This window comes from Diabrotica virgifera, chromosome 3 (genome assembly GCF_917563875.1).
Source record: "Diabrotica virgifera virgifera chromosome 3, PGI_DIABVI_V3a".
In the NCBI taxonomy this organism is placed as follows: Eukaryota; Metazoa; Arthropoda; class Insecta; order Coleoptera; family Chrysomelidae; genus Diabrotica; species Diabrotica virgifera.
The window spans coordinates 245,053,149-245,080,687 of record NC_065445.1 but is presented as its reverse complement, the minus strand read 5'-3'; the positions used below and the strand labels follow the sequence as shown (position 1 = coordinate 245,080,687).

The 27,539-nt window shown below is 32.2% G+C and overlaps 3 protein-coding genes across 9 annotated transcripts in view; 1 reads left to right on the top strand and 2 right to left on the bottom strand.

Annotated features, from left to right (window-relative positions):
• The window catches only part of LOC114328685 (protein strawberry notch), a 140,708-nt gene extending 133,679 nt beyond the window's left edge, over positions 1 to 7,029 (bottom strand). For 3 of the 7 annotated variants that reach the window (XR_007697319.1, XM_028277605.2, XM_028277607.2), the window contains exons 1-2: positions 6,897 to 6,991; positions 6,126 to 6,210 (exon numbers count right to left, since the gene is read on the bottom strand). Coding sequence is in view for 6 of the 7 variants with exons in the window: in XM_028277605.2 (XP_028133406.2) it covers positions 6,126 to 6,210; positions 6,897 to 6,917 (106 nt within the window). In the remaining variant the exon portion in view is untranslated. Of the gene's footprint in view, positions 1 to 6,125; positions 6,250 to 6,787 lie in introns of all 7 variants that reach the window. The other 4 variants (XM_028277608.2, XM_028277609.2, XM_028277606.2 and 1 more) reach the window with 4 other exon arrangements.
• Positions 7,030 to 7,458: 429 nt separating this feature from the next.
• Positions 7,459 to 19,915, top strand: LOC114328686 (CDP-diacylglycerol--inositol 3-phosphatidyltransferase). The gene is made up of 5 exons (XM_028277612.2): positions 7,459 to 7,627; positions 7,677 to 7,797; positions 14,041 to 14,208; positions 15,688 to 15,851; positions 17,836 to 19,915. Exons 1-5 carry the CDS (start codon positions 7,585 to 7,587, stop codon positions 17,991 to 17,993), a joined length of 654 nt encoding a protein of 217 aa, XP_028133413.1. The 5' UTR covers positions 7,459 to 7,584; the 3' UTR covers positions 17,994 to 19,915.
• Positions 19,916 to 24,592: 4,677 nt separating this feature from the next.
• Positions 24,593 to 27,539, bottom strand: part of LOC114328687 (leucine-rich repeat-containing protein 47) — a 50,220-nt gene continuing 47,273 nt past the window's right edge. Inside the window, exon 6 of the mRNA XM_050647293.1 lies at positions 24,593 to 27,477. Within this exon, the coding sequence (XP_050503250.1) occupies positions 27,244 to 27,477 (234 nt within the window). The 3' untranslated portion in view covers positions 24,593 to 27,243. The remainder of the gene's footprint in view (positions 27,478 to 27,539) is intronic.

The window sequence follows — 27,539 nt, the reverse complement described above, 5'->3', positions numbered from 1 at the left end:
TCTGGAAGAAAAATTAGCAAGGAAAGGATCGCGGCACTAGTTTGTATTCAAGCCGATGGATCGCATGGATTGACTGTTATAATTATTGGCAAATCTCGTAAATCTATGTAGGGCTGTCAAATATAATAATGCATCATCTGCCCGTTTCATATTATCGCTCTAATAAGGCATGGTTCACCACAGATATTTTCAAAAATTAAGTGTGCTAATGAAAAATCCTTACATGAAAAGGATAATCAGATTTGTGATCTAAGGAAGACTATTGATGAACTGAAATGCAACTCCAATGCGCCAGGTTTGCCATTTGAGGAAATGTTCATAGAAATAAATGATAGAATTGTAAAATCTAACAATATTATGTTATTCAATGTTCCCGAATTGAATTCTGAGAATATTGAAGATAGGATAAAACAAGACAAAGCCAAAGTCGAGGAAATTATGAAACAAATGGGAAAAGATGAAGCGTTGGAGGATTTAGTGAAGGTTGTTCGAGTAGGAAAGAACACGGGTGGTAAGTCTCGTCCACTTAGAGCTATTTTTTCCAATAATGGTGTTGTTAAGGACATTTTAAGGAGTAAGAAAAGACTACAGAACTCAACAATCAAAATAAATAGTGATCAAACAAATATGCAAAGGGATATGTTCAGTAAAGCTTGGAAAGAATTAAAAGACAGACAAAATAAAGGCGAAAAAGACATTGCCATAAAATACAGAAATGGTGTACCAAAAATTGAATCATTCAAGAAAGAAGGAAAAAACTAATCTCATCCCCATTACAAGTTTATTGTCAGAACGTCGGAGGACTTCGTACAAAAATTCAAGATCTGATTAGTTCTATTTTATGTTCTGATTATGAAATTTTTATATTTGTTGAAAGTTGGTTAAACGAGGATATTTTAGATAGTGAAATTAAAATACCTTCATATAGAACTTTTAGATGTGATCGTGATAATAGTTATAAGTCAAGAGGAGGAGGTATTTTGATTGTTGTTAAAGACTACATTAAGGTAACTGTGCTGAAACCCTTGTACAAATCTATTGAACAACTTTTTCTTTTATGCTCATTTGGTAAAGAAAATTTTATAATTGGAGGGGTATATATTCCACCAAAATCCGTAGAACAAATATATGAACAACACTGTTTATTAGTCGAAGATATATCCCAAAGGTATAATCATCATAAGACATATATATTCGGAGACTTCAACCTTCCGGAAGCTTCATGGGATAACAATGAATCAGGTGTCTTGGTGAATTGTCCTCAAGGTTCACATGCATTGTACTTAGCTGAGTTTTATGGGTACTTGAATTTTTTCCAGATGATTAATATTCCAAATGAAAGAAATGTGTTTTTAGACTTAATATTTACAAATGTTTGTGATTTACAAGTAGCAAAAGCCTCAGATCCGATTTTTAAAAATAGTTATCATCACATAAGTTACACTTACAATATTAGTTTGTGTGAACATCGAGGTAAGTCATTAGAATATACTGAATTTTATCATGATTTTGTAAATGCAGACTATGAAGGTCTCAATAACTATCTTTCAATGATACATTGGAAAGACCATTTGAATTTGTCAAATGTTGATGTTGCTTTAACAGAATTTTACAACATACTTAATATGTCACTATCATTGTTTGTACCGGTGAAAAGATTTAAAACTTCTAGTTATCCAAAATGGTTTGATGCCAACTTGCTTTATTTAGTTGTACAGAAAAAAATTGCTCATAAAAATTATTTAGCTTCCTGTAATCAAGAGGATTATGTGATTTTTTCAGAACTTAGGAGATTGTGTAAGGATCTATCAAATCAATGTTATAACACTTATCTGAATCAAGTAAATCATAATTTATGCAGTAATCCTAAGTACTTTTGGCAGTTTGTAAACAGTAAGAGAGCATCAAATGATTTACCAAACAGTATGTACTATGGTAATGCTATAGCAACAAACGAACAACAGATTGCAAACTGTTTCCGTCAATTTTTTTCAACAGTTTATTCGCCACAATCAAATATTAATAACTTGGAAGTAAAGGGAAACAACAATCTTTTATACCTAATTTTTCAATATCAGTGAAAGATATTTTCAACAACATTTTATCCCTACCCAATAAGTTAAGCAGTGGTCCAGATGGTATTCCCGATTGCTTTCTAAAGAACTGTATATATTCACTAACTAATCCTTTATATCTTCTTTTTGAGTCATCATTAAAGACATCAGTTTTCCCAACTTTATGGAAGCACTCTTATATCTGTCCAATTTTTAAATCAGGTAATAAACAAGACATAACAAATTATCGAAGCGTTTGTAAACAATCCTCTATACCAAAACTTTTTGATAGACTATTGCACGATCAATTAAAATTTTATTGTAAAGAGCGTCTAATACACAATCAACATGGATTTTCTCAGAATAAATCAACGGTAACAAATTTAGTACTCTTTGAACAAAAAATATTAAACGCGTTGGAGAATAAAAGTCAGATGGATACTATTTATACTGACTTCTCCAAGGCATTTGACAGAGTAGATCATAACATGTTATTGGGAAAATTAAATGCTTTTGGCTTCAGTCATCAATCCTTACAATGGTTCAATAGCTTTTTAAGAGATCGCACACAGCAGGTGAGAGTAGGTTGTTTTAATTCAAATATAATTCATGTGACATCAGGAGTACCCCAAGGAGCTCACTGTTCACCTTTGTTATTTAATATATTTGTGAACGATATATCAGAGTGTTTTAGAAATTGCGATTTCCTGATGTTTGCAGATGATTTGAAATTATTTAAATCCGTAGATTCAAATGTTGATGTAACATTAATTCAAGAAGATTTAGACCGGTTGAGTATTTGGTGTGAGAATAATATTTTGCATTTAAATGTTGCTAAATGCTGTTATATAAGCTTTTATAAAGGTAATAAAAAATATGATACTTCTTACACAATTAATGAAAATGAATTGTCTTATGTTAAAACAATAAAAGACTTAGGAGTCACATTTGATGAGCAGTTGCGTTTTGTGCAACATATAAATGGTGTAACAGTAAATGCATCAAAATCTTTGGGCTTTATCATTCGCAACTGTCTGAGACTATCTGTAGGGGCTTTAAGAACGGTATATTATGCTTTGGTTGTATCTAAAGTGGAATATGCATCTATTGTATGGTCTCCACAATACCAAGCTCATTCTACTACGTTGGAGAGATTGCAGAATAAATTTTTGAGATATTGTGCATACAAATTAAACATACGCATTACTAATCATGATTATACCTATATTTTAAAAACACTCAACATGAATTTATTAAAAACTCGACGAGATAACTCTGATTTGGTATTTGTGTTTAAATTAATAAATGGTTTAATTTGTTGTTCTGAACTTCTCCAATCTATTAATTTATATGTTCCCTCCAGAAGTCTCAGACATGTTGATTTGTTTTATATACCTTTTCATCGGACAAACTATGGTATGCATTCGCCCATTGAGCGAACACTAAAAATTATAAACGAGAATAACTTGGAAATGTTTGGTGTCTCCTTGGCTGGTTTTAAGAATCGGATTAAAAGAGCTTGACAGGTACTTTTTGTTTATTTGAACTGATTTGTGTAATAGATGTAATAATATGTGTAATGGATAACTATTAATATTTCGTTTTTGTTTAATAAGTATGTAATTAAGGTTTATTTTACTCTAGTTTAGTAGATATTACAGAGATTGATTTTATACTGTATGTGTTGTAATGGGGGTAATCCCGTAAATAAATAAATAAAAATAAATAAAAAAAAAAATTGGTTTTTTTTAAGTTGTAACTGCAGTGAAAAAATTTCAAGAGAAGAAACTGGAAATACCGCAGAAAGAGGTGAATTGTTTATTGATTTTAGACAACACTCCTGCTTATCCCCCTGAAAATATTCGTCATTCAGAAGATGGTAACTTTAATTGAATCGTTTTTTCCAAAAAATACATAGCTTATTGAACGCATGGATCAGTAAATAATTTTGGCAACCAAACGAGTATATTGTAAAAAGGTTTGAGATGAAGTCGAGAAGTAAAAAAGTAACAAACAAAACTTAATTTCTCTCTTAACTTAGAGATTTGTACACTGCATCTAAAGTACTACGGCATATATTTTCAAAAAAAGAATTTGATTGATTTTAAACCTATTTTTATATAACGGACTTTCGGCTTTAACAGACATACCGTCCCCCCAATTAGTCCATTGTATCGAGGTTTTACTGTACTAGGTTTTTAACCTTTTGATGTCAGATATTTTGCATGATGATGATACAAATTTTTACAGTAATAATTGTAGATAGATAATATCTAGGTCCGCGTAAATTTTTATTGAAAAATGTACAAAAACAAGTAAAATAAAAAATAAAATCTAAACTTTTTTGGGTTTTTTTGTAAGAGTATTTTAAAAAATTTTAAAATAAATGTTTCTTTCACTCTACACTTTACAACTAAAACACTCTACAACTCTTTCACTCTACAACTTTACAAAAATCAACGCGGGACTAAACAATACATGTAGTTTCAAAATAAAACAAAAATTAGGTCTCTAAGTGCTTTGGTTACAGAGCTATATGACATAATGTTAACATTATCGTTAAATGGGACTTTGGGTGCCCTTAAAGCAAATTGTGATATAAATTTTTCAATGTGACGGTGTAGGAATATTGTAATAACATGTAACTAATGAATTTGTATCTGTCAGTTTCATATATCAATGTTGTATTGTTTTATTATTTTAACTTTAACTTTATTTTTCTAAGCACTTTTTAGACTGTATGTAGACTGTCTTTATGTTAAGATTTTATTACTTGACTAATTCTATTGAGGTTTTTAAACTGTAAATTGTACTAAAAGTGGGCAAGGCCCGTTGATAAATAAATAAATAAATAATTTCCCACCTCTACGAGTTTCATCTCGTTTTATTACACAATGTATTACATTTTTTGTTTTTTCCATTATTTTCACTGTTATAAGTGCACTCATCACTGTAAGTATATTAGATCAAATCCACATTTTAGCACATTCGCTGCCACTTATATAATCAGTTACTTTAGTAAGGAGCCAATACGAAAATAACCCTATCTAACTCCACAGTTTGTGAAAGCAAAACAGCAACAGCGGCACCTGACATGGTGACATTGGTTCAGTCTCAATTATTCTGGATTACTGGGACTCCACTGTACAAACAATACAATCAATATTGGTGAATAACGTAGCCTGACACCTGGATTATTCCTTGTATTACAAGCCAAAGCTGTCAGAGAGGCTAGAGGGTTTACCAAGGGATCTACCAAGACGAATTACTGCCACACTGAACAGAATAAGAGCAAATTGTGAATTGGTGGTGCTCCTACTGACTTTTCAGATGGGGAAAAATACCCTCTCCAAATTGTGATTCCAGTGCTTCAAGGCAAAAGATTAAACATCTAGATTAGAAGTGCCCGATAAGTTCCTACAATTGAAATTAGTCCAATTTTTGTTTGTAAAGATTAATTATTGTTATTTAGGTACTATCTATTTGTAACGCATTGTCCTGTTTAGTTATAGACAAACTCAACTGTGATGCAGCCATACGCTAAATAAATAATAATGTACAGGATCAGTTGGACCAAAACACTACAATTATGTTACCGTCAGAAAAAATGAAAGAATACCCATGAATCACATCAAATCAAAGCTATCTTTTTCTACAACAAAAGTTTTTTATTTATAGAAAAAGAAGGCAAATACAAAATAAGTGATTGATGTGATCATTCATGGGTATTCTTTCATTTTTCTGACTGTATGTAAATTATGTAAATATAGAACCATATAATCAAAATTTCATTAACATAAAGAAATGTTCATAGCACACCCCTGATGCCCAGATCGAAGCTCTTTAAAGCATTAACCCTCCAGCAGATAGGCGGAATTTGTATTTCCATGAGTGAGACCTGACAGGCCTCACCTGCCCGCTGGGGGGTTAGAGTAATGATGTGAATAACATGTAAAAATTAATTGTTAAAACTTTTGCCAAGTTACCTGAGAAAAATATTACAATGGATGTGATTAAACAATTAGTAATGAGATGAGATTAAAACTACGAATACAGGATGTATGTACTTACCTGGCACCTCAATTTTATCAGGATCTTCATCTTCCCCAAAGTCACTATCAGACATATTTTCTTCTTCGTCCGTCATCTTTTTAGACTAGCAAACAAACAGTAAGAGTATTGTAAATCTTTAATTCTGTAATACAAACATTTAGGTGTTAAATAATCTACCAAGCAAAAATAAATAAACAAGCATACAGTTAATTTCCTATATTGTAGCTAGAAATTGACTGATTCAAGAATTCTTAGGAGGAGGAAGGGTAATTCATATATTATTAAAGCTCAATATAGAGGCATCAAAAATTCATAAGGAGTTAAGTAACAGAGGCTGAAATTTTTATTTCAAGACAAATATGGCGTTAACCAACGCCCTAAGATTACTGAATAAGATTTCCAAGCTCCATCAGAAAGTTTAAACCATCGCAATCAACCTCTACTAAGCCCAGAGACCTGAAAGAGAAGTTTTTTTTTGCACTTTTTGGTTATGAATTTTTAACGCAACTACAAGCAAGAAAAAAAGAATAAAACGTAAAAAAACTACTTAATCGATAATTTAGAAAGGCGCAAATTGCATTTTAGCTTCATATTAAGCACTACAAAATCAATTTAAAAAAGAAAAATGAAAAATAAACAGATCAAGCAAATAAAGAAGGATCTTTGAAAAATGACATTACCATTTTTTTACTCATTCGCAGACATGCAGAAAGTATATAAAGCGACTAATATACTTAAAATAGAATAGCTCTGTATTCTAAATATTCACTGACACGATAATTAACTTACAACTTTCTTAGAACGCGGCATTATTTTGTTTTAAAAGGGAGAACAACGACGAAAACCAGTCACGCTAGTACGCCATTCGACATCCCAAATTGTACTAACGCTTGCCAACATTGATTTCTGGTGACAAAAGAATATCCAGACACTAAAAATTTAGGGACTTTTTATTTAATTTAGTTACGACCTGCGCCACCAGATGGCTAAAGGATAAAAATTAAGGGTGTGTCCAGAATATCCACTTTTTGAATTTAAATTATTTAAATAGAAATAGCTTATTATCATTAAATATGCAGTATTATAGAAATATTACACCATTTTAACATATAAACACGACTAAAAAAGGAATTTTTTCCGTTAAATTCTTTTAAATTTTTATGGAAAAGTAATTCAAATACACTAAATAAATAGAAAAATTTTTAAAAATTTTATTGCAATTTTTACACATTTTGTGGTATATTTATAAAATAATTGTGCAACTTTTAATTAAAATACCACTTACACCAATATGTAAATGAGGTTGCCTATATGCAGGATTTGCTTAATTTCTGAATTTCCGATGACGCAGCCGACGCAGCCGCATTATCAACATTTTTTACCAAAACATCAATATCAAAATATCATAAAATCCTTTTAAAAAGTATTAAAAATTAAATTAAAATCTATTTTTAGCGTATTCTGCAAGTAATTCGCAATGTCGGACGAAAACATTTTTATATTCGTGCCAAACATAATTGGTATGTATAAAAGTCTACATGTTATTCAAATTTAATTATTTCTTTTTAGGATATGCAAGAATCGTTTTGGCTATAATTTCCTTTTATTTTATGCCAACAAACTATATTATTGCTTGTTCATGTTATGTAATATCAGCCCTACTGGACGCTTTCGATGGACATGCTGCCAGGTAAGCCAAATAATTTTTCAAATTCCTAAGATACCTGTAACAAATCCTGTACCCTGCTTAAACTGCAAGTCATATAATTTATATAACTAACTAAGGGACCAAGGTATCAATGAAATAAGGGTCAAATGTACATGGGATGATTTCTTTAATAATGATTACAACAGTGAATAATTAAAAAACAGTAAAATCCTGTTTAAAAGGTATATTTAAAATCCCTCAAAATGGCCACATCAAAATCACATAACTAGTGTGGCCCTTTTGAGGGATTTTAAATATACCTTTTATACAGGATTTTACTGTTTTTTGTATTATATGGTATACAGCCAACTACAGGAAAACTTTTTCCTTGTGGATTTTTTAGTAAATAATTTAATCTATTAAATTGCATAGTAATAGTATATTATTAATATCACTTGTTCTCTTTTCTAGGATTATTAGTTTTTATTGTATAGTATATAAATTATTGTAATCACTGAATACATAGATAGTGAAAAAATAATCCTATTAATTAAATTAATGAATAATTTATGCTATTATACAAGTAACTGTTATCAAAATTATTCAAAACTGAACCAAATATCCACCTTGTTCATTGCTGATCATGACATCACTATTAACTAATGTTTACATCTAGTGAATAGCTCATGGGAATAAACTGTATATGTGCACCTCATTCCTTGCTGATGACTACATTGCTGTCGACTAATGTTTACATCTAGTGCATAGCCCATGCGAATAAACTGTATACTTAAGTAGTCAAACTATATTATGTTTCACTTGCTTTACTATTGACACAAATGGATTTTTTACCAACTTACTACCATTTTTAGAAACATATTTCGGGTATCTGCTATCTAAATTTGCAGTTTGGCTAAGGCATCAATGAAATCTGCAGTGCCATTCTTATTATCACTAACATACAACACATTGCCCTCTCCATGAGTCTCAGTTACTGTATCTATTTCTTCTATATCAGTATCACTGTATTCTATTGTCAAATCATCAAAATCACTATCCCAGTCATCTATTTCTAGTAATGCTAATAGTTCTTTGTCAGTGAGCTTTTTCCAATATCGAAGTTTAGATGTTTTCTCATTTTTATTTACTTAAATGAACAACATAATTATACTAAAACCCATACAAACTGCTGCTGCTGCTGTAAAGAATTTGCCATTGCAGGACATGTCTAGCGGCTGACCCACTATTTGTGCCGTGTAATTTGGGTTTCCTATATGAACTTGAATCAGCGAAATGGGCATATAAACATATAAATAATAAAGTTTTGCTGTATTAACCACATTAAAAATTCACATTGTAAGGCATGAATGAATCAAATATGTAGTACCTTTTTTGTAGATGTATTTAAAAATGAAACTGAAAAGTTATTACTATAAAGAGTGATCTGTAGTTACCTATAACTGTGGCTATGCTTGACTTAAATAAAACAATGATTAGATATAAAAAATCACAAATTTTAGTAAATTTGGGAAGTATCATAAATACAAATACCAATGTTAAAAAGTATTTAAATACTAAAAATGTACCTAGGTTCTTGGGTAAATTTTTTTCTTGAATCATTCACCTTTTTTGCACATTTCATATGTTTAACTTGGTATCAGAGCCAAAGGGCTGTATTTCAAAATGTAAAGATATTTAAATACTTTAGACTTTAGAGCATTTAAATACCAAGTACTTATTTATAATTATAGAGTATTTAAATACTTGGCATTTAAATACTCTAAAGTCTAAAGTTTTAAATATGTACTTACAAAAAAGTATTTAAATTTGGCTCATCAGCTCTGATACCAAGTTAAAAATGTGAAATGCGCAAAAAGGGTGGATGATTAAGAAAAAAATTACCTACCCAAATACTTTTCCAAATTAAATAAAATTTGTGATTTTTTCCTATATCTAATCATTGTTTTATTTTAGTCAAAACTTCTCAGTTTCATTTTTAAATAAATCTACAAAAAAGTTACTACATATTTGATTCATTCATGACTTACAATGTGAATTTTTAAATTAAAACTTTAAACAAAACTTTATTATTTATAGGTCCATTTCACCAATTCAAGTTCATATACAGTAGAAAAAATGAAAGAATACCCATGAACGATCACATCAATCACTTATTGAAGTTATACTTCTCTAGGCACGAGGGTGAGCTTTTACATTCCCTGGCGCATGCGCGCACCGATAGTATGGTATTAGTCACTACATCTTTATGTAGCGCAAATAAGGTGTGCGTGAAAAGAATATATTATTAGTGTTTTTAGTAAATATATTTATTATAATTTTTGTGTCTTTGGATTTGTCTTTCTCGGGAATAAGATTTTTATAATATTAGTAAGTATATTTAAAGTATTTTTGTATACTTCACTTGGTCTATTACATTTGTCAGTATGTATCAGAAATCTTGTAACCTTTCAAAGCAAAGGGAATATAGCTCTGTGGTAGAGCGTGTGACCGGAGATCGAGAGGTCCCCGGTTCTAATCCCCGTGTGTTTTCTATTTTTTTTATTTATGGTATTGTTTTAATAAAGATTTTTAGAAAGTAGTAAGTAAAAATTAGTTTAATCTTTAAATAAAATACAAATAACCTGTTGAAAGTATATTTATTTCGTTGAAATCATATAATAGAAGTATAACTTCTTACGTGCGTACAAAGTACACACACATTCTTTTTTTTTTGTATTGGCTGTCTTTTTCTATAAATAACAAACGTTTGATATAGAAAAAGACAGCAAAGACAAAATAAGTGATTTATGTGATCATTCATTTGTATTCTTTCATTTTTCCGACTGTAGGCAACTCAAATCACACGGCACAAAGTAGTGGGTCAGCCGCTATAAGTCATTGCAGGCACATACATTGGGGAATCCCAGAACCCGCTGGATAGGTATACAGAGAATACCCCTTATTCTATTTACATGAAGTGATTTTACACTGCAATGTTGAAAGAAGCAAATAATATACTAACAATCTAGGGGGATGTAACTGTACCACAAGCAATAAATCTTACCATAATTTCTTCTTTCAAGATCAGGGGAGACTCTTTAGTCTCTGGTACTTGGTCATAAGGCCTTTGTACCATACTTTATTTATTTCCTTAAACTCCAATAAGTTACGTGGCCTCAGCAAAGGACAACAGTTTTCTTATTGCTAGTTTTAGGATCTCTTCTGGTTCAAATAGTCGGAGAGATAGAAGCGGATTTTGTGCGTGATAAGTAATATGGAAAAACTATACGGGGATATGTTGAATTAGTTGTGTATATGACTTTCCCCAACGGCTGGAAAGCAGAGTGGGGGACGAGGGTAGTTATAAAGCGTCAAAGTCGCGGTTTTTATTATTTTTTTTGTGACACTAATGATCGAGATAGTGCACCAAAATTTGGGAATAAGTAGGTCATGACGTAAATATGTAAGTAAAATCTCTAGGGGCGGAACTCTGCGTGGCCAACAAAGGGATGGGGGTAGGGGTGAATATAAAAAATATAAGGGGTTTTTTGCGACGTTCGTGATTGAGATAGTGCACCAAAATTTGGGAATAAGTAGATCATGACATAAATAAGTAAAATTCCCAGAGTGGGGGACGAGGGAAGTTATAAGGGGTCAAAGTCGCGGTTTTTATTATTTTTTTGTGACGCACATGATCGAGATAGTGCACCAAAATTTGGTAATAAGTAGGTCATGACGTAATTAAGTAAAATCTCCAGGGGCGGAAGGCTTTGTGGCCGACAAAGGGGTGGGGTCAAGGGTGAATATAAAAATTATAAGGGATTTTTTGTGACGTTCGTGATTGAGATAGTGAACCAAAATTTGGAAGCAAGTAGATCATGACGTAACTAAGCAAAATCTCCAGGGCGGAAACCAGAGTTAGGGATGAGAGTAGTTTTAAATGGTCAAATTCGCAGTTTGTATTATATTTTTTGTCACGCAGCACGACATTTTTGTCCCCCACGCAGCGTTCCGCCCCTGGATATTTTACTTAGTAATGTCATGATGTACTTATTCCCACATTTTGGTGCACTATCTCGATCACGAACGGCAAAAAAAGCCCTTATATTTTTATACTCACCCCTGCCTACCACCTCTTTGTACCCCAAGCAGCGTTCCGCCCCTGGAGGTTTTACTTAGTTACGTCATGACCTACTTACTGCCAAATTTTGGTGCACTATCTCCATCATGAGCGCCACAAAAAAAATAATAAAAACCGCGACTTTGACCCCTTATAACAAACTATCCTCGTCCCCCACTCTGGTTTCCGGCTCTGGGGATTTTACTTAATTATGTCATGGTCTACTTATTCCCAAATTTTGGTGCACTATTTCAATCACGAACGTCGCAAAAAAACCCTTATATTTTTTATATTCACCCCTACCCCCCCCCCTTTGTCGGCCACGCAGCGTTCCGCCCCTAGAGATTTTACTTAGTTACGTCATGACCTACTTATTCCCAAATTTTGGTTTACTATCTCGATCATGAGCGTCACAAAAAAAAATAAAAACCGCGACTTTGACCCCTTATAACTACCCTCGTCCCCCACTCTTGTTTCCGGCTGTTGGGGAAAGTCATGTACACAACTAATTCAACATATCCCCGTATAGTTTTTCCATATTACTTATCAAGCACAAAATCCGCTCCCAGCTCTTAGACTAAAACCTCAGTTGACCAGTGAATTACTGCCTTACATCGCGTAGCACATCCCTTACCCTCTTATTGAGGTTCATCAAACTTCAGGAGTTTTTTTATCAGTATCCTTGATTATTTTTTAGTCTGTATTTGCCCTTGAGTGGCTCTCCATTTCTTTTGATGATTCCCTATCAGCCATTTCTGAACCTCGTTTTTCTTAGCATCTTTAGTGATGCCACAGAAAGGTTCTGGGCCTTCAAAAGTTTCTCTCGAGCCTTGCTTTGCCAATATATCTGCTTGTTCGCTCCTATGCACTCCTTCATGACCCAGCACCCAAAGACACTTTATTGTCTTTTGCCAGGTTGTTGTTGAGATCTTTGCAGTTTTTCACCAGTTTTTACCATGATTTGTTAAAAAGAATAGCAAATAATTAAATATTTTTTATGCTATATTTATGGCCGATACTTTATATCCCAATTAAACCCCGGTTAGCTAACCGAGGTTTAATCGGGACAGAAAAGTACCTCTTAGGGTCTCTTGCGTTGTAATAAATGCAATTATAAGTTATTATATAATTATTTATGATGATAATAATAAGTATAATTGCGTTTATGTCTATGTTATGCATATATTTCTGTCCCGATTAAACCCCGGTTAGCCATAGGCGTAACCAGCCCCCCCCCCCCCCCATTGGGATGTACTTTGAGCTCTATACGCTTAACACCATACCCTTCGGAGATCTTCCAGTAGTTGTAACCCCCCCCCTTTCCAGTAGTTGTAACCCCCTTAGGGTTATCCTGGTTACGCCTATGCGGTTAGCTAACCGAGGTTTAACCGGAACATAAAGTACCGGCCTTAAGAATATGTATTTGACAAATATCTAAGACAAAATAAATAATAAAAAATTATTTTGGCATTTATTTACAAGAATTAATAACTGGGTGCACTTGCATTCTACTCAAGTTTGTGAAGGTTAAGAAAAAAATATCTTGGTAATATGTATATATTTTCAAAAAAAAAAAAATCTTTTTACCACATAGTGGTGTAAGGCTATCTTGGTAATAAACAAAGTTATAAGTTACAAAAAAGCTATAAGTTGTATAGGTGGACATTTTTTACCTACCCTTGGGCGTTTAAGGGTTAAGAATATTATGTATTTGACAAATATCTAAGACTTCTTCTTCTTCTTTTTTTATATAGGCAGTACTGCCTGTTTTTCTTCAACAATGCCTTTCATTCTGCCCCTAAGTTGTCATTCCATTTTTTCCTTGAGCGTCCTATACTTCTCCTGCCTAACGGTAACTTGTCCCTGGCTATTCTTACTATGACATCCTGCTTATGTGCTCATTCCACTAATATCTAAGACGAAATAAATAATAAACAAATTATTTTGGCATTTATTTATAAGAATTAATAACTGGGTGCACCTGCACTCGCTCAAGTTTGTGAAGCTTAAGAAAAAAATATCTTGGTAACTGAAGTTATAAGTTACAAAAAAGTTATACTTAAGTTATAATTAGAGTTATAAGTTACAAAAAGGGTTTACTTTTATTTTCCCTTTATAATTATTTATTTATTTATTAATACTTACATACAAATTACTTATTTTAGGTACTTTAATCAAAGCACCAAATTTGGTGCTATGCTTGACCAACTGACAGATCGCTGTGGTACCATGGGATTGGTGGCAGTACTGGCCCATTTCTACCCCAAGTATATGTTTCTGTTTATTCTATCTATGTGCATTGACATTGCCTGCCATTGGATATATCTACATTCGTAAGTTAATTGATAGGTACATTTTTTTGTTTAACACATTTATAATTCAGTTACTTTAGTCCCAGTCAATACGAAAAGGACATATTTAATCACATAGTTTGTGAATGCTAAAAGACAACAATAGGACAAAACTTGTCACTACTACTCAAAACTACTCTTATGCCTGGTTGCACCAACAAGTCTTAAGCTCAAGCTTATAGATGAGGCTCGGCTACCTTAGCACGCCTTTACTGGTAAGTTTAACATGCAATCCACGTGGAAATCGATTGCGGCAAGCTGAAAATTAATCTAAGACTCAATAGTGCAACGTGTATGTCTCATAGGCTGAGCTTAAGACACGTCTCAAGCCTAAGATCTGTTGGTGCAACCAGGCATTAGTCAAGAAGGACAAAACTCCTTTTGGTTACAGTACCACGTGACTCAAACAATCAAAACGCCTTTTAGTGACATGGCAGCGAATGAAGTTCATGAAATTCAAAAACGTCTTTACGAACTCTGACTTTGACCTGAACCTAAGATTAAGATTCACGAAATGCTATATATGGTCGGTGCTCCTATATGGCATGGACTTTAAAAATAAACACAATGAATAAGCTAGAGGCATTTGAGATGTGGATTTATCGACGAATCCCCAAAGTTCCCTGGGCCGCACGAATAACAATTGAAGAAATCCTGAGAAGAATTGGTACAGAACGGGAACTGCTACGCACAATTAAACAGAGAAAAACGGCATACCTGGGTCACCTAATTAGAAACGAAAGATACCAGTTTCTGCAAACCTTAAATGAAGGAAAGATCGAAGGAAGAAGGGGAGTGGGCAGGAAGAAAATGGCATAGCTCCGTAATGTCAAACAATGGACAGGACTAAGAAACATAGGAGCATAGTGGCATAGCTCCGTAATGTCAAACAATGGACAGGACTAAGAAACATAGGAGACCTAACACATACTGCAAGGGATAGAGAAAAATGGTCAAACGTGATCGCGAACATCCATTAGTGGATTGCATAAGCAGAAGAAGAAGGCAGCGAATGTGTTAATTTGTGAATTAAATATTACTTCTATTTAACTTGTAATTAAGATGAGTCACTATAATAAATAAATTTAACACATTCGCTGCCATTTGTATTCAGTCACTTTCTTATGGAGCCAATACGAAAAAAACCCTTTTTAATTCCACAGGTTAACTCCAGATGGCGTCAGCAGCACCTGACTCAAGTAGCACAAAACACCTTTTGCTTTCAGTAGCAATGAATGTGTTAAACTATTTATACATTGTTTGTTATAAAAGTGGGCAAAAATATTAAGCGATTGAAAGGAATTTAAAAAAGTATATAAAAGTGGTAGACAAAACAACTCTTAGGAACAAGGAGCGAATTATTTATCTTATGGCTGTGACACCTTTGAAATTATCAATGTGGAAAAAATATTTCAAATTACATACTGATTTATAACAATCTAACTATTTATACCTTTATAGGTCCATTTTGCAGGGCAAAACAAGCCACAAGTTTGTTGACATGTCAGAAAACCCAATAATGAGACTCTATTACACCAATAAAAACGTGCTGTTTGTAATGTGTGCCGGTAATGAAGCATTTTATGCTGCTTTATATCTTCTCCACTTTACTGAAGGCCCTATTAGTAAGTATATTGTTGATTTTAAACTAGTTTATATTTTATAGAAAGAAGAAAGATGTTTAGTTTAGTATTATTGGTGTAGGCTTCCCTAATTACATTTATCCATAAGTTTCTATCTTTGTTCATACCAATATCAATCCTCTTTACTGTTGTATCCTGCCTAAGCATCTCACTGTTCCTTGTTCCTCTTTTTAACTGTCCAGCATTCAGTTGGAATTCAGTTCCGTACATAATAGTTGGTCTTATCTTATTTTTACAGAATTTTCCTTTCAGTTTCATTGGAACATCTCTGTCACACAACACACCACTTGCTTTTGGTTTCGTCACGGGTCATACTACCCGTATGCACGCCAATGGTGAATATAAAATTCTTAGTTGCATGTCAAAACATGCGCAATAACTATCTCTTAAAATATACCAAATTTTATGTGCATATCTCAACTGGTTTTAAAGCAATAAATAAATCGTCAGTTTGTAAGAAAACATTTAACATCCCGTATCTCGGAAACGAAACATTTGCGGACATATTAAACATACCCCTTAAGTTTGTCGCACTTATTTATCAACACCGTTGATATTGATGATATTGATGAAGAACATGTCTAGTTGTTAAAGTATCTAAGTTTTTATTATCCAACATAAACGAATGAATCAAACAACAGAGTGTTAAGAAAACCTGAGGCTATAGTTGGGTTTTAATTACAGTATTTTATAAATGCTAGAATATTAAACAGGGTGATGCGAACTTTGAGAAAAACACAGAGTTTGATTGGTACACCCGGTATACAATGAAAATTTACCTGTTTAGCAACAATATTATTACAGTGGTATTGCTCAAGAATCAGGTAATAACATGTTCAAAAAATCACTTAAATCGGCCAACAGGTTTAGGAAATATGAGACATCAAAAATGACCAAATTTTTAAGTGGGCCGATTTCTATGCACGTAAGTTTAGTTAACCAAACCATGCACCCTAAATAATCACAGAGCTAATCTATTAATATATTTATTTATTTAGCGTATGGCTACATCCAGTTTTTAACTAGAGAGGACAATATATTAATTAAAACAGTAAATAACAATGGTAATAACAACGTATGTAGCACCTAGTAGATCATAGCCAGGAAGTTTTCTTCTTGAGCTCTATTGGACTTCGTTTTCTGTATGTTTCTTGTTACAGTGTTTGTCACTCCGAGAAATCAGTACAGGCTCTTACGGGGCGCAACGATGCCAGTCCGCAGCCACGCATGCCAGTTCGCGGCCTCAATTTATAAACAGGGGCTCCTTTACTTCTTATTTGAAAAGCATTGCCGTATTTGCGGTGTGCAAGTACTTGGAGTGGATACTAGAAACGACCGTGCGCGAATAGTGGAGAAATCTTGTAACTTTCTTACGTAATTCATATTGTCAATTGAGATTGTCGAATTGACGTATATTTCATACCTACTGTCATTGAAGAAGAAAAATTATATGTTGCTCACAATATTGATATGATATGCAATTATATAAAAGTATATTTAATTAATTGTATTTTGCTTGCAGTACTGCATTTTAATAACTAATTTTATTTACTACATACAATTGTTTACCTTTTAATAACATAACCTAAATCTTACTTTTTCTTCTTAAAATTTTTTTGGGCTACAGCCTTGACAATTATCCAGCAACCAGGACCATATGATTGGCCAATATAATTAAAAGTGCGAAAAAAGTTGCCGAGCTATGAAACCAGGTGTAGCTATTCCGAACTTGCGCGGTCCCAATACAAGGTGTACTGACAAACACTATAGTATCGTTTCTAGTCAATAGCGTTTTATTTCTGTGCAGAATTGCTTTATATCTGTGCTTCTAATTGGCACTTAGAAGGTGCATTTGTTAGTACTATGATCCTTAATAACTTTGAAAACTGTGATTTCTCTCTGCCAGATCTTGTGAAAGATTGTTAATTATTTGATATTAATTTTAATTAATTAATTTTTATTCTAGTTGCAGGTTTGGGATTATGGAGGATCATCATATTCCTTTCAGCGCCAATATGTTTCATTAAGACAGGAATCTCCCTTCTTCACTGTGTTGTGGCCTCAAAGAATTTGGCTATCATCGATATTAACGAGAGAAAGAATGCTACCAAAAAAGCATTTTAAAAGAAGTCAATTTTCCAAAGGCTTTGCTTACTTAACAGACTGGAGAACATATTGTGTCAGTACCCCTAATAGAAGATTTGTGACCAAAGGATAAATAGTTGCTCCATTGTAATGTTGTTTAGGTTTGTGTTAAGTCATACTGTTGTTTTTTGAGGTTAGCTCATTTTATTTCTAATTTTCTATATTACTGCTCATTCATTTTAAACTCTTTTCAACAATTTCATATTAGTTATTATACCTCGTTTTTTAAATAGGAGGAGTAATTAAAATTTACCACACCGTAATGCTTTTTTGCAATTGGTCGCACTAAATTATAAAATTTTGACATTTATGAAATTTTCACACTAATGGCATTTAAAATTTATAGGTTAATTAAGTTATATCGGCGATTTTTAGTGTTTTCTGTCATATTCGTTTAATTTTTAGATTTTTAGTCTGAATTTATATAAAAAACAGTTGATTTTAGAACTCTTTAGCGACGTATTAGTATAATATATATGTTGTTCTGAAGCTATTTCCTTGTGGAATTTTTGTAATCAACTATTTTTAATGGGAAATAAGCCACAATTTTACCAAAAAATGATTTTATTAACGTTTCCTAGCCCACATCGGGTTTCGTTGTCAAAATACAAAATACTACTTTTGTATTTTGACAGTATTTTGTATTTTGACAACAAAAACCGATTTGGGCTTCGAAACGTTAATAAAATCATTTTTTTGGTAAAATTGTGGCTTGTTTCCCATTGAAAATAGTTGATTAATATATAATATATATGATTTACCGTCAAATACCGACATGATCAACCAAAAAAGAAGATGGATATTTTTCTAGTGACAATATTGGGTGTAAATCTGTCATTTGAATTTACTCCTATTTAAAAAATGAACCATAGTATATTTAATTTGTAAATATTTTTACTAATAATACAGCGAAAATGATAGTCATATGATGAACTACACACAGCTGTCAAACTTACAAACAAACTATACTAAGAAAATAGTTTAATTTTCCATCAATAAATGTTAAATATTACAAATAAATTCACAACAATCGTCTGAAATGAATAGTTTTGATAATAGGGCTTTTCAACGCTTCTCATTATTTGTTTCAGGAACTTGTCATATGTCGTAGATTAATATTATAGGACAGATGACAAGTTCCCGAAACAAATGAGAAGCGTTGAAAAGTCCTGTAGGACAATTTAGATTGTGAAATGAGCCGCAAAAACTTTACAAAAAAATGTCATTTAGATATTACTTGCGAGGCGTATACAGGTTGATATTCGGGTCTTTAAATATTAATATTTTTTATTTTAATTTAGCATATAACGTGATATTATGAGGCATTTCGTTTTTAAAACATTCCTGATACAGATTATTTACTTTGTTAGGCAGTGTGTCCAGAGAGGAACTATACAATTACCGATTATTATTATTACTAGATATTACCAAAAAGAAAGTATATCATCTAAAAATATGACATGCCGGATAGACTTATTACAAAATATGTCTAGAAACCTTGATAAAAATATTGAAGCAAATGTACGCGTATAACATCCAATGTCTCCCTTTTAGAATATTTTTATTGGCTTTTATAGTCTATAAACTATTAATAGTTTATAAACTATCTTCTTATTTTTTTTGATTAGTATATTAACTCAGATTAGTCTATATCAGTATGACAGCCAAATGGAAATTTGATTTATCACATCTACCAAATATTAAGTTTAAAAAGTGATATTAATTTATTTCTATTAGGATGTGTAGATTGTTGATTTGTGATATTGTTCCTAAAATTTACCTAAAAGATATATTGAAACATTAAATGTTAGAATTTATATCTTATTTTAAACAGTCCTTATTGTGCATTTATGTAATAATTTACTACATATATTTATGTCAACAATAAATACTTAATATCAGTTTGTATTATTTATTGAAACCCGATACCATTGTTTAAAAAAGAATAGTTGGTCAACGCAATAAATAAATTTGTTTGATTCTAATTGAGAGTCACCAGATGTCACCACCATTTCTGTCAGAGTTGCAATGTCACGCATAACTATGATAAATTTAAAATGCATAGACACCAAGTTGGATACGAACCTATTCATAACACACCAACTCGCATACATATTAAGAAAAATAAATATATGGAGGAATATATTTGGAAATAGAATTAATGTCATGCTACTATACATTATACGAGCCCTAACAACTATATGTTGGAACAAGCAGTTATTTTTCAAATAAAATGCCAATTTACCGAAATTCTTTTATTTAATTTTTTTTTAATAATTGTAGATATGCAATTAACAACTTTTTTTTGTGTGTAGAATTATTTTTACAATTTAATTATATATGTTATGTTGATTACTATTTAATTAATTGTTAGATAATCAAAAATGCTGACAATTAAATATTGGAACAAGCGGTTTTTAACAAATAAAAATTAAAATTAATAAGGCGTAACGTCGCCCTTAGCTTGAATAACAGCCTGAAATCTATTAGGCATTGTATCAACTAGGCCTTCACAAAACTCAGGAGTGAAACTATCCCATATTTCTTGCAATTTAGTATGTAGTTGTGGCAAAGTACGCTGAGGGTTATTTCTTAGGCGTTGTTTCATTTTGTGCCAAAGTCTCTATTGGATTAAGATCCGGGCTACTAGAAGAATGTGACAAAACTTTAATGTCATGTTCTCCCATCCATTTTTTTGGTAGATTTAGCTGTGTGGCATAAGGATCCGTCCTGTTGAAAGATAAAATCTCCGGATGGAGATAACGTTGACTTACTTGGTAAAAACGAATATTCAAGAATATCTTTATATTTGGCTGCGTTTACTATGCCTTCAATAAAATATAAAGTTCCCACCCCTTTGGCCTGTGGAAACTTTATAGTCCTTTTAAGACAATGTTTATGGAATGCTTCTGTCTTTTCCCTAATCACACGCTTTCGGTAATCTCCCACACAGACATCAAATTTGCTTTCGTCGCTATATATAACTTTGTCCCAGTCAAGTTTGGTCCACGAAAGTTTAGATTTAGCCCAAATATAACTATTCCTTTTCTGAGTTTCCGTCAACAACATAGGCGTAACCAGGATGATCCTAAGGGGGGCTACAACTACCTGAAAAGGGGGGGTTACAACTAATGGAAGGTCTCTGAGGGCTATGGTGTTAAGTACATCAAAATGGGGGGGATATAAACCCCCCTTGGTTACGCCTATGGTCAACAATGGTTTTTCTTTGGCCTATTCAAATAAATAAAAAAATAGAAAATTTATATCGCAAATAAGAACCTATCAAGCATACCTTATAAAAACTAAGACCGCTTTTGTGGATATATTTGCGACAGCATTCTCTGGAAACATTCATCCCAGTTTCTCTATTCCATCTAGCAGTTACTTCTCGTAGTGTATTTCTTCGTCCCGACTTACATATTCTGATTAAACGTCTGACACTTCTTTGAGAAACAGCTTTTGAACGGCCTGAGCTTTTGCCGCGAACATCAATACTGGCAGTTTCACCATATTTCTTAATTATACAGTTAACACAGTAGTTGTTGCTACCGTTAATTCACTGGAAATTTCACGCATTGTTTTCCTCTTGTGGTACTGATGAATAATAATTTCCCACACTTTTGGATCAGTAGGTTTTCCACGTGCCATTATTGTATTTTACTGATAATAAAACTGACAGTTGTTAATTTATTCAAACTCAAATGACGCGTTATAATTATTGTTAACAACAAACTAGCTACTCGTATGTTTGATTTCAAAGCCTTCTTTCCGTCAAGCTTATAAAACTTCACTCGTTTCTCGCCAGGCACGCTAAAACTCGAGGACAATTTAAAATGTTACAATATTTAGTTGTCAGCAGTTTTCGATTATCAAACAATTAACAGTACTAAACATAAAATATATAATTAAACCGTAGAAATAATTCCATACATTCCATTCGGTAAATTGGCATTTTATTCGCCAAATAATTGCTTGTTCCAACATATAGTTGTTAGGGCTCGTACATATAATAGCATGACATCATTAATTCAATTTCTAATCTAAATTCAATTTCATCTAAATGTGGTTGTGAGAGCCAGAGTGGCCTCTGATAAGAACATTACATAATCAAAGAAAATGATCAGAAGCTAACAATGTCCGATTGTTTTAGTAAATGTATGTTGACCAAGAATCATTATTGGTCAACTTTTGATACTATTGGCATTGATAGCTTTTGATTATGTAATGCTCTTATCAGTTAGGCCACTCTGGCCCTCATGTCCTCAAATGTATTCTTCCATATATAGTGATCAGGGACGCGTCGTCCACCTGTGAGGCGCATGCAGGCGCCAGCAATTTAGGGGCGCCACTAGAGTTATTTTAGAGAACTTTTAGTTATTTTTTAGAAAATTGCGAATTTTTTGAGCGCCATTAAGTGTTTTGCACACAGGCGCTACCACGTGCTGGCGCAGCACTGACAGTGATGAGCGCGCTAATAACCGGTAAAAGATGGAAAACAGTACATTAAGAAATAAAAGGGACGAAACTAGTAGAGGTGCAAATTCGATATAAACGTATAAATTAACATTACATGACATAGTTTCCCACCTTTAGACGTCTGTGACAAAAGTATTTTATAAAAATCTCCTGTCACACTGACAGTTGTCATACTCATCCGATACGTCTAAAGGTTGGAATGGAAAATGTAATGTTAATTTATACGCTTATATCGATAATTTCTATCTCTACTAGTTTCTTTTTACTTCACAATGTATTATGATTTACTTCTTTTACTTTTTACTTCACAATGTATTATGTTTTCCATCTTTTGAGTTATTTTACCTGTTATTGGCGCGCTCATCACTGCGTCTATTTTTCTTAATATGTATGCGAGTTGGTGTGTTATGAATAGGATCGTATCCAACTTGGTGTCTATGCATTTTGGATTTATCGTAGTTACGCGTGATGTTGCGACCCTGACAGACACATTGCAAACGTAATATTTGAACATTCAGATTCTGAGCCCTAGACTAAGGTCTGATCTTGTAAAAAATGTTTTCAAGTTCATGCATATTTGTCTCTCTTGTTCGATTCTAGATATAATTTCTTTGTTTGGGTTACACTGACTGTTGATATTTGGTCCCAAATCTTTTATGGAAGTTACCTGTTCTATTATTTGTCGCTTGTGATATCAATGTACGTTTATTGGTATTTTTGAAAAAACTAGATTTAACCCGAACATTTCGCTATCGTGAACTACCGAATTTATTATACAAGGTGTCCAGAAACTCTACCGACAAACGAAGACAGGAGATTCCTCTGATAATTTTAAGATATTTTAACCCAATTCACCTAGTCCGAAAATGCTTCCTTAGGGAGCTAGAGCTCTTTGAAGATGGCGCCATGAAATTAGTTTTTCTTAAATACCTCCAGAACGCTTCTATTTAGAAAAACAAAAATTTCTATACATATTTACTTTCCAGAAATGAATCGATTCCATCCATTGCGAATTTCTAGTAACGGTCATAGGCGTCCATTTTGGGTAGGGCAACGGATATTTTATCGCATAATTTTTTGTCTTCAACTTTTAAGCATTTTTTATACTGGATTATTAAATTGTGAGGTATTCTAGTACTAAAAGGTACTCTTACTTTAAGTCGGTAGGACACACCGTTTTCTAGAAAAATCGATTTGAAAGTTTTTAGTTTTGGGAATTTAAAAAAAAATTGAAAAAAAAATTTAAAAAAAACGATGTATTTTACCAACTTAAAGCAAGAGTAACTTTTAGTACTCGAATATCTCATAATTGAATAATCTAGTGTCAAAAATACTTAAAAAAATTAAAGTTAATAAAGTTATGCTATAAAATAACTGTTGACCTACCCAAAACGGACGCCTATAACTGGTACTAGAAATTCGCCATTAATGAAATCGATTAATCTCTGGAATATAAATAAATGTACCAGTTTTCATCTTTCTAAATAGTTTTTTTAATCTTTTTTTTGAAATTCAAAGAACGAAAAATTTTCAAATTGATTTTTCTAGAAAACGGTGTATCCTATCGACTTAAAGTAAGAGTACCTTTTAGTACTAGAATACCTCACAATTTAATAATTCAGAGTCAAAAATGCTTAAAAATTAAAGACAAAAAAGTTAGGCAATAAAATAACCGTTGTCCTACCCAAAACAAACGCCTATGACCTATACTAGAAATTCGCAATGGATGGAATCGATTCATTTCTGGAAAGTAAATACGCATTCCAATTTTCGTTTTTCTAAATAGAAGCGTTCTGGAGGTATTTAAGAAAAACTAATTACATGACGCCATCTTCAAAGGGCTCTAGCTCCATTAGGAAGCATTTTGGGACTAGGTGAATTGGGTTAAATTGTCTTAAAATTATCTGATGAATCTCCTGTCTTCGTTTGTCGGTAGAGTTTCTGGACACTCTGTATTTTGTAGTTCTTGTGCGTTGCTTACTATTACAACGGTACCATCTGCGAACCTGATGTTGTTTCGTTGATCTTGATTCCACCATGGACCTAATATAATAAATACATCGTCGTATCTTTAACTGTAACTCTAATGAAAACAAACACCATTTTTAAGAAAAAATCAAGTTTATTTCGAAGGTTTATAATAAAAAATCAACTACTTCTAAAACCAGTAAAAAGCAACAAAACAAGTTTAAAAACAGTAGAATAAAAAGTTACTTATCCAAAACTTTGAAAAATTCGATGTAGAAATCAAATAAATTGTAATTAACAGTAACCGCCACCCTACTAGACACATTGGAACATTGAGCTATTACAGTCCTGGACCCTTCACTTGTTGCAATGTTTATTTTTATGTCTAGTGACGTTTAGAACGTCAGAGAGACTGAATATTAACATAGAAAGTTGACAATTATTAATAGATCAGCTGTATTTGACGCTTATAGTTGTCATTAAAGCTGTAAAAAGTTTTAAAGTATTGTAATATTCTTGAATTGGTGTTTGAATAAAGTTATTTTAAAGCAGAGTAACAATACCATTAATTAATGTATTTTTTGTATATAAAAACAATTATTTTGAATAGTTTATTGACAGTAACATGACAGAGATGAAAGTCACATCTGAGAACGGACCGGATTAGCCCATAATCATAGGAATTAGGTACCTACCCTATGTATCTAGTAGCGTGGTGCTTACTGTATATTATAATTTATTTTAGTTGGATCACCTATCAAACACTTATCGGCAACATGTGCAATCTTTATATTACCATATAAAAGATCAAGAGGCAGACTTGTACAAGATAATGTACATGTAAAACCATTTTATACCATATAATAGATAAAGAAAAATGTGGTTAAGAAACAAGAATGTAAAACTAATAGAGTAAAATTGTTTACAAATCACAAATTGGCTCAGAATCTCTGGCATAAATAGAAACAACTAGTTTCAACATATGTATACTGTATATGTCCATTTTTCGATTAATAAATATCTTTCTGTTATATTTTTTTGAAAAGTATATTATGTTTTGGATAAGTTTAAGCACAGTAGTTAAATATAATACTTAAATATATCATTGGCTTCTAAACTTAACATAATTAGCTGAAATGACGGGCACTAAAAAATAAGAGTAACAGGAGGTCCATGCAAGATATTAAATTGTAAATTGTTAAAAATTACAATAAACAGAATGAACATCAATTAACAAAAAAAATCTAAGAAAAAGTCAAATTTGATGTGACGAGTTCTTCGTCTTAATGATAATTCACAGATTGTATGACGGTCGGAGATGACAATTACTAAAAAAGAGTAAGAATACTTATCAGAATCAATTTCGAAAAGGTATTAATGTACGGAGCCAAAATGAAGCTAAGTACCGAGGTACCATAAGTTTTTATGCCTATTTATTTGTTAAAGTCGAGTATACATCAGTAATGTACAAAATCTTTGCAACATTCTTACATAGACGTCCACAACAAAAGTAACAACTTTTTTATTTCCTCACTGATTAAAATTATTTAACAAAGTTGTACAAAAATATATCTCAGTATTTTTTCTATAAGCTATTAATGGTTTTTCAAAAAAACTGTCCATACATCAACAAATATTTGTCTTGAAAATAAGTGATTATTTCAACAAAACTAAACTAAAATAAATATTGGTAAATTGAAATTTGTTTCTATAAGCTATTAATGGTTTTTCAAAAAAACTGTCCATACATCAACAAATATGGATCTTGAAAATAAGTGATTATTTCAACAAAACTAAACTAAAATAAATATTGGTAAATTGAAATTTGTTGCAATGAATAAATAAAGCAATAGTTGCAAATGATAAACTGTTAACTGCATATAAGCTGCAGTGACTGATTTTAAATTATGTTTCTATTAGTAATGATCGTCGAATTAGTCTGAAATTTGAAGGGTGGATTGTGGTTTACTTACAACTCAAGTTCGTATATATTTCTTATTTAAAAAACTGATATTTTGACATTAATTTTAAAACGCATTCTGCATGATAGCTGCTTTAAACGAATTGCGTATGCGTACAGCATAGTTTTTCGAACAAATGTAATGTGGTATTAACCCTGAAAATAATAATATTGTAACAAAATAAAACTTATGTAACGAGCCGGCCCTGTGCTTCTCTGGCCGAGCTGTATGATGTCTCCCTTCAAGAATCGAATGAATCGCAGAGACTGCGCGGGAGAAAAAGATTAGAAGATGCTGACACACGAATCGAGTCGGTGGGAAAAGACTCTGGACTATTGTTACATTTTTTTATTATTCTATTATTGTAGTAACTATACTGTTTGTTCATGTTTTGTTGATCACGGAATATAATATGTGGTGTGAACCGAAAGTTAGTGCATTTTACCCATAGTCCTTTTCCTCCCGCCATTCGCTATTGCTCAATATCGCCCCGTGGTGACCATAATCTATCACGCGAACCCGTACCCCGTTACACTTACATATTTTGTTATATATAACATAATCTCACATAACCTAATTTTAATCAACATTTTTTTAATAGTTTACACTAACATATTTTGTTATATATAACATAACCTAATTTTAATCAACATTTTTTTAATAGTTTTGTTTCATGCCTTCAGTATTAACAATACTGGACAAACTAGACAATCCTTACCTTTTCTTCTAACAAATTTACACAACGTGTTAATTAATTGTTATCAGTTTACCATTTACAACATCGTGGAAAGTACACAGTCAAATAAAAGATGCAACAAAATCTATTAATCCCTATTAGTTTTAATAGAAACTGATTTTTCGAAAACAAGATCAGTTTTTGAGGGATAAACCACTTTTAGTTGCTCCTGCTCGTCTACAGTCTTTACTTGCTCCACCTCCAAGTCTTTCTCAAATAACAGCACCATGTCTTTGAGCAGCGTATTCAGTACGTTTTTACAAGAGTGCGGTGAGAGAGAACTGGTAACCTCGATGAACATTCGGGTTGTTGTCACTTCAATCTGAAAAAAAGAGGTATAACTGTAAGATATACATAATATACAATGTATAACATAACAATTTA